At 38.4% G+C, this 7,438-nt stretch overlaps 1 protein-coding gene across 2 annotated transcripts; it reads right to left on the minus strand.

Moving 5' to 3' along the window:
- Positions 1-152: 152 nt before the first annotated feature.
- On the minus strand, positions 153-5,108 carry LOC147261244 (profilin-2-like). Of its 2 annotated transcripts, none has more exons than XM_086203202.1 (3): positions 4,743-5,108; positions 3,454-3,646; positions 153-1,750 (listed from the first exon to the last, which is right to left on the minus strand). In XM_086203202.1, exons 1-3 carry the CDS (start codon positions 4,869-4,871, stop codon positions 1,653-1,655), a joined length of 420 nt encoding a protein of 139 aa, XP_086059328.1. In that variant the 5' UTR covers positions 4,872-5,108; the 3' UTR covers positions 153-1,652. The 2 variants fall into 2 exon arrangements, with proteins under 2 accessions (XP_086059328.1, XP_086059329.1); XM_086203203.1 differs by having other exon boundaries at positions 153-1,436; positions 4,743-5,106.
- Between the last annotated feature and the right edge of the window lie 2,330 nt (positions 5,109-7,438).

Consider the following 7,438-nt stretch of genomic DNA (forward strand, 5'->3'; position numbering starts at 1 on the left):
CTAAAGCACAAGGCAAATAATTCCAAGGTGTTGGAGCCCAACAGCCTGGGTTTACAGTCAAAATGCATCCATGTGGTAAAATGACATTGCCGTTTCACTGGTTAATGAGCAAGAAGTTAGCAACAAATTAGTGAAGAGAACTTTAGGTAGTGTTGAAGTCTAAAAAAAAACAACAAAAAAAAAAAAACAGTTAAATGTTTTACAGCTATCTGAAGTCATCTTCATGATACACAGTCAACAGGTGATGCTAACAATCATCTATCAGAATGAGCCACTGATAATCCTCATATTGACAATTGGTCCGGGGGGGGGAACGGGACCTTACACAACATTAGTGTGTACTTGTTTACAGCAAATTTTACTATAGCTGACAAATGTCTGCGCCGTCAGAGTTGGAATGTCCACTGAGACTCCAGGATGTGTTGAAGTGTGACAACTTGTCCTTACACTACACTCAAACAACCCAACACCACATCATTAACTTTTACAACCACATTCAGGTACAACAGCAAAAGCGTGTGATGGTGGGTAAAATAAATTGTGCTTTGGCAGCAAACTGCTACACATACAGACTTTGTTGTTCTTTCGTGGAGGCTTGACGATGGATGCAAATGAAAGGTTGATTTTGGCTATTATGAAGATGAGGGCTGGGACCTAGCTGCTTCTGAGGATATGCATGCAACTTTTTAATGCCAACATGCTGATGAGGAGAAAAACAGAACAGCATCTCTACGTAGTGCTCAAATAGCTCAACTAACTGGCCCCACCATCTACATGTGTACTTTCCCTTTGAATATAAGCTATTTGTAAAGTGAATGGTATGCAAAGCAAGTCCAAATTTGTTGTACACTTTTATTACACTTTGCAAGTTTTTTTTTTTTTGCACACTCCTTTGGTTCAAAAACATTTAAACAATTTTAATTCACATGCCATCACTTGAGTGACAAACCAAGAAATACAATGTTAAAGTGGAGAGGGGGAAACATACAAACAAAAAACAATAAAACAGGGTTGCGGCGATAACAAAAAGGCTGTGTGTGTGTAATTATATATATATATATATATATATATATATATATATATATATATATATATATATATATATATATATATATATATATATATATATATATATATATATATATATATATATATATATATATGTGTGTGTGTGTGTGTGTGTGTGTGTGTGTGTGTGTGTGTGTGTGTGTGTACAAGAATAAAAAGACTGGGGGGGAAGTAACAATGCTTGTAATCCTGGAAGCAGTGTCAACACAATATGGTGAGTGGGAGTGAGCTGTTATGTTGATGAATGGGTAGAATAGTTGGAGAAGTTGCTTAATATCCAGACTTCCTCAGGTATTCAGCCATTGAATGTGCTTTCTTGTTAAGATTTCCACCATGGACCGCCTCCTTTCCCATGACTAAAACCAAGACTGGAGCACACAAGGAAAAAAGAGAAATGAACACATTTGAAGAGTCTCCTCCCCCCACAGGATGAAGGGGAGGGACAAAGGTGACAGCATCTTACCACCCTTCATTGCTATCAAAAGTTTCCATGAAATTTGACTGCTTGCAGGAGAAATCTTAACAGCAACATTTCTTTTCTCTTCTTTTTGTCCCTCAATTTTATCTAAGTGAAATTGAAAACATTAAAACCCTGAATCCCTCAAGTATTTTGCCATCGAGTACGCCTTCTTATTCAATCCACCTCCATGGACCCCTTCTTTGCCCATTACAAGAACCAAAACTGAAAGAGAAAAGATAGGAAACAAAAGGACAGTTAAGAAAAGGTGAAGAGGTACAGCAGCCCATTCCAAATCTTTCAGTGATTCCACCAGTGTGCCGTGAAGGGGTAATTCACTGTCCTACAGCGCCACCTTCTGCAGGTTCTCTTTGCTATGGAATACTTTTCCAGTACGACTGCAATTCTGACTGCTGCCACATTATAATTTGGATTTGGTGTTCAAAATTTATCATAACTCCCTAGTTTAATCAACTGGAAATAGACAGGGAGGGAATTAATAGAGATTTTAATCCAGCATAGTAAAGAGTAGAATACCTCTGTAGGGCCAAGTACTTTCTGTGATACTTGAATTTGATGGAAAAAAATTGGAAAGTATCATAGCATTTGAATGCATGAGTTTCTACAGTTGCCAGTTTCTTGGGCAGGACTCAGCTCCTGCTCCAAAACACCCATCACAGAGCCTCAGAGGGCTGAAGTAGTGTACTGATATAAAAGTGATACGATTCTCAAATGTGATTTTGTTGCAGTCCTCGGTCAAAATAAAAAGTAGACAATAGTACGGCTCAATTTAGAGTTGGGAAAAATCCAGATATGTCAGGAGCCATATCACAGATTTCATAGGGCCCTTTCATGACTTACGTTAAAAAAAAAAAAGACATAACAAATAGAAGCTGCAGGGAATCTAAGCAGTGGCTTCGTGGCCTTTTGATTTTTGCAACTGAACATTGACGAGCCAATGAACAGTATAAATATAGATTACACATGATAGGTACTTGTACTACATGCAACAGTTTGTGCATTTGTGATGACCCTTTGGAAACGACAACATGCAGAGCAGGAAAGCAACAGGCGGAAATGTCTGAAGGGAAAAGCAAACATTGATTTGGAAAATAGAATCTGATTCAGCGTTTCTCATGTCAGGAATAAAAGACAATTATCCTTTTACCCAATACAGTTGAGAACTGTTTTTAAAAACGGCCTGTCAGGGTTTGTTGTTCAAGTGGACCCATACTGAGATAGAATGGCTTGCAAACGCTACCATCTTGTTCTCAGAACCCCAACTGCAGAGAAATACTGAAGCAAATCAGAAAATGAAAACCACAGGAGCAAACAGGTGGGGTAAGTGAACACTATCTTATATGAGGCTAATTCTGCTAATAGGAATATTAATGAAATCTATGGGAGAGTTGCAGTTGACAAGTCTGCATCTACGCCAGTAAGCCATCCGATGGCCTGTTGCCTAAATGAAAAGTGAGTACTACCGAGACACTGATTTTAAAATGGTTGCAAATCAGAGTGGTAGCAACTGACTATTATTTAGTGAAGAAAGAGCAAATTGGTATTTATATGTGCTTGCTTCTAATCAGTGGGCACTTGCAGATTTTCAACTAACATTACAGTAAAGCCAAAACATTCCTGTATTCACACGCTGATCAACTAAAATCAAGTAAACAAAAAGGTCAACTTGGGCTCTAAGGAATTGTGATTTTTTCTAAGATATTCTGACACTGCAGAGAACAAATTAACCATTCCAAGGAAATAATGGTGTAGCTCAAAGTTATGAGATTTGTTTTGACTGAAAACAGATTGATTGAAAAGAAGACGATATAACCCTTTGCTGCAAAATATGGGAAAGCAGACTTGTTTGATTTGTACTCCCTCATGTCTCCTGCTATATGGGATCTAAAGTGATGAAATCTTGTTACCTTTTCCGGCTCTTCCCACAGAGACATTGTATGTTGGTTCTCCTCCTTGGCTCTTTGTCCTCAAGTCCATTGTCCAGTCTCCATCATCCTGGAGGCTGTCTCTGAGGACTGAACACTTCTTTGAACCCAAAGTGAGGCCACTGGTGTAAAAGGTCTCCCTGTCTTTACCAATGAGGACATCAATTTCTTGAGACTGAAATACAGACAAAACCAGAGAACTGAAGCAAATTGCTTGAATTAACAAAATCATTCTGAGCATAAACCGGACTACTAGTCCTCAGTCATACATGCAGCTGCAACAAGTCGTGTAAGTGACAAGATTACAGAGTAGTGATAATCTCTATACTGTAAAACATTTCGGCAACTTCACCTGCAACAATGGCAAATACTGCTGATTTCAGGCTAGAGAATGATTTTTAATCACATTCACTTGTTACTTACTGTATGCCACACTAAATTCGATAATTACACAAGTGATACTGGGCACGTTTAAACGTTTTATCGGTTCCATAATGGGAGACGAATAAATTATTTTTCAGATTACTGACAGTAAACCTATCAATCTTGGACCACTAGTGTGATAAAAATTTATGACAATCCCCTTAGATGTTACTGTAGTTGAGGCAGTGAAATAAATTTTACAATTCAAGCAATAATCTAGGCTAATAGCGTAGTGAGTCTACATCTGCAAACTCACAATGAATGAATAAAATATCACACATGGACGTCACCTCGAATTATTATATGTGACAGTAGGAATAGCTTAAAATCATGAAGCAAATGTGTTCATGACAGGCTAACACAAACTCGGGCATACAGCCTTTTTAACTCACAGGTAACCGGAAAGTAGCGGCTTAACATTCGCTAATCACGGAGGCTGTGCACACAAAAGCATGCACGCTCCTTTAGCTCAACCAAGGCATTCGCTGGTTTTATTATTAGCATGCAGCTGATTTATTGGTCCCTGAGATGTTTATTAATGCTTCGTACATGTCTCCAGAATGCCTTGAGCATTTTGGCACACGAATACCTCAATAAATGGCGTTATGTGGTCCACACGAGGTCTAACCCTGCAGTTTCTCTGGCAGGAAATAGCTGCGACAGGCCACTTGAGAGCTAGCTACAGCGTATTAGGCTAGCATGGTACATTTAGCCTGCTCGTCGTTTATACCCTGAGAGGTAACGGAAAACAGTTACCCCGACCGGTGAGCATCTGCGTGGGTGATTAATAACAACAATGTCAAACGGAACCACACTTCCACCGCATTGGCCTCAGTTAGATTACTTACTGTGATATTATTGAAAGTACCGCCCGCGTGTGCTGCCCAAACATATTTGGCGTCCGTATAACCAACAATGGCGCTATCCTGACAGCTGCCATCGGCCATCAGGTTTTCCACGTAGCTTTGCCAAGACATGTTAAAGAAACTGCTGCTGTATAAAAATCTCTAATGCTTTGAAAAGGAAGGTCTCCAAATGAAAGAGAATCAAATTGGGGGGGGGAGCCCTATTGACGAATTTAGATTCTCCAATGTAACCCGCACTCCGACGTTATCCAACGTCAAGGCTGGGGCAGCAAAGAAAGCCAGGATAGTGAGGCAGCGGCTGGGTGTAGTCCGAATCAGATCCCTCCGCACAATGAGCTCCCGGCGCTTTTATGGCAGCAGGCGGCGGAATAAAGAGGGACTTAACGGCTCAGCCAAGAGTTGCTGTCTGAGGGAATGCTGGGGTACACATAGCCTACAGGCTGCTGGGGATTTACTGATTGACTCATTTTGTCATTCATTCTTTCATTCATTGGGCTTGTTTCCATTTTGTAAATAACATGATAAGATGTCACACTAGTAGGAGAGATTTTACAGTTGCCATCATGCACACAGGCAACATCATACTTTACACTTCCTGTGGGTGCTGGTTTTTGAAATTATCTTTCCCAAATTTTTGAAATGGTTGGAGCCTGGTTGAAACTGGAAAACCTTTTAAATCCACCTATACTCTTTTGATAAATCTTGAAAGATGAATATTTTGCTTTCTTTGTGCCAAATGATGTTCGCTTCTATTTCTCTGAGCAAATACATTTCTGAGGATACGGACATGATTTTATATCATTCTGTGTCCATCATGGTTTCATAAAATAGAGGAGATCTTGTGTCAGTTTTTGTGTGTCATACATAGATTTGGGGTTTTCAGAGAATTTTCTCAAATGGGTTGAGATAGGATCCTATAATCTTTTTATCTTTTAATTTCAGAAGTTATTTATATTTGAGTAGATGACGGGCTTCAAAACTGACGAACTAGCTCTTCCCATCCACATATTTACATAAGCAGAGGGAAATGTTTCCAAAAGGAAATTCTTACCTTTGATGACATCAGGGATCAAATATGATGCCTTGACAAATTCCTAAATTGTTAAGTCCATGTTTGCATCACCCTGTTGTCATGCTATGCCTGGCATTACAAAAGCGAATTGTTTCATCATGTCCTCTTTATAAGTCATATTAAGTGATGAAAACAAAAGGTCATTTTACTTTAATCCATGATCAAGTTTTCTATTATAGTTGCTCTGTTTTGGGGCTAAAAGAATCTGGCAGGCCCAACTGGATCCACACACAGATAACCTGTTACTCTACTTTGTGAGTGACTCTATTGATTGTTTTTGAATGCTGCCAGTAGTGTAGTAGTTTCATATGTCTCCTCTATGACCCCTGAAGGTTGATCCAACCAGGTCGCATCAAAATGTAATTTTTATTCATGACAGATGGCAGCTCAAGATTGTAAGGTCCCTTTTACTTTTGTAATTTCTTAAATTTACAAAATTAACATAACCAAAGAGCAATGTTTGTGGAAATGTCCGTTGACTATGGGCATGGCTCATGCCCATAAAGAGGAGCAAATAAGAGTCAGATCTAGCAGTTTTATGATGTGATGAGTAAAACACACAAAATGCATGATTTCTGATAAAACAGCATTGTTGTTCTGTTTCACTGTTCACTATCAAATAAACATTTTTTTTATATCTGGTTTCGAGACCTCTGACTAATTCAAAAATACCTTTTTGGAACAACTTTGAAATAAGAATTAATATTAATATCAATATCAATAGCCATAAAACAATCTTATTCGGGGTTATAAATCGGGATAACAAAAAAGAAAGAAAGATGTTTGGCACACTGGAAATGCATTCCTTTGCCACCAGGGGCCGTGTTTCCTTCAATTTCTGGTTTGCTGCTTCTCTCTGGTGCAGGGCCATAAAAAACTGCATAAAAATTGCACATAATAATTGAATGGTTAAAGTATTTTTATGTGTCACTCTATATATATATATATATATATATATATATATATATTTGATATAGTATTATATAGTTTTTGTTCACCTTAAGTGCTTCAGCTTCAAGTCAATTCCATTAGATGATGGGGGGGTCGATAGATCATCAGATCCCTATGGACCAGAACCAGCCAAGTTAGATTTGATGAACAATAATTGTGTATCTAAATGTGAGGGTCAGTTATTTACTACAGTATATCTTATTTGAAAGGTGATAGCTATTGCAAATGAGGATTAAGTGGAAGCGTTATATCAATGATCTGGAACAAATTAAAATTAGAAAAAGACTGTATGAAAGGCTGGACAACAATTTCACTGTGGCTGATTTTTTTGATAAAGCATTCTCTTGGTATTATCAAATGTAAGTAGACTTATGTTCAAGCATCTGCACATGTTGCACTTGAAAATATCTGCATACTGTAAGTAAAGTAAACATCTTTCAACCATGTGCTTGCTTTTTTGGACACTCAAGGACAGGAGCAGAGGGGTTGTTGCAAAATGATGCTGTTCTCCTTTAGTGTTATTACTTTCAAGGCGTACTCCAAAGTAGTGCTCTTAAATTATTTTATCCGTGAGGGACAACCAAAGTCGCTAAAATGTTCAATTTTCTGATTTTATTGATGGACCATGAAGGCAGCTCTAAACGCATCGTACGTA

Source organism: Aulostomus chinensis, chromosome 5 (assembly GCF_037954235.1).
Source record: "Aulostomus chinensis isolate RoL2024-O1b breed Wild chromosome 5, RoL_Achi_v1.0, whole genome shotgun sequence".
NCBI lineage: Eukaryota > Metazoa > Chordata > Actinopteri > Syngnathiformes > Aulostomidae > Aulostomus > Aulostomus chinensis.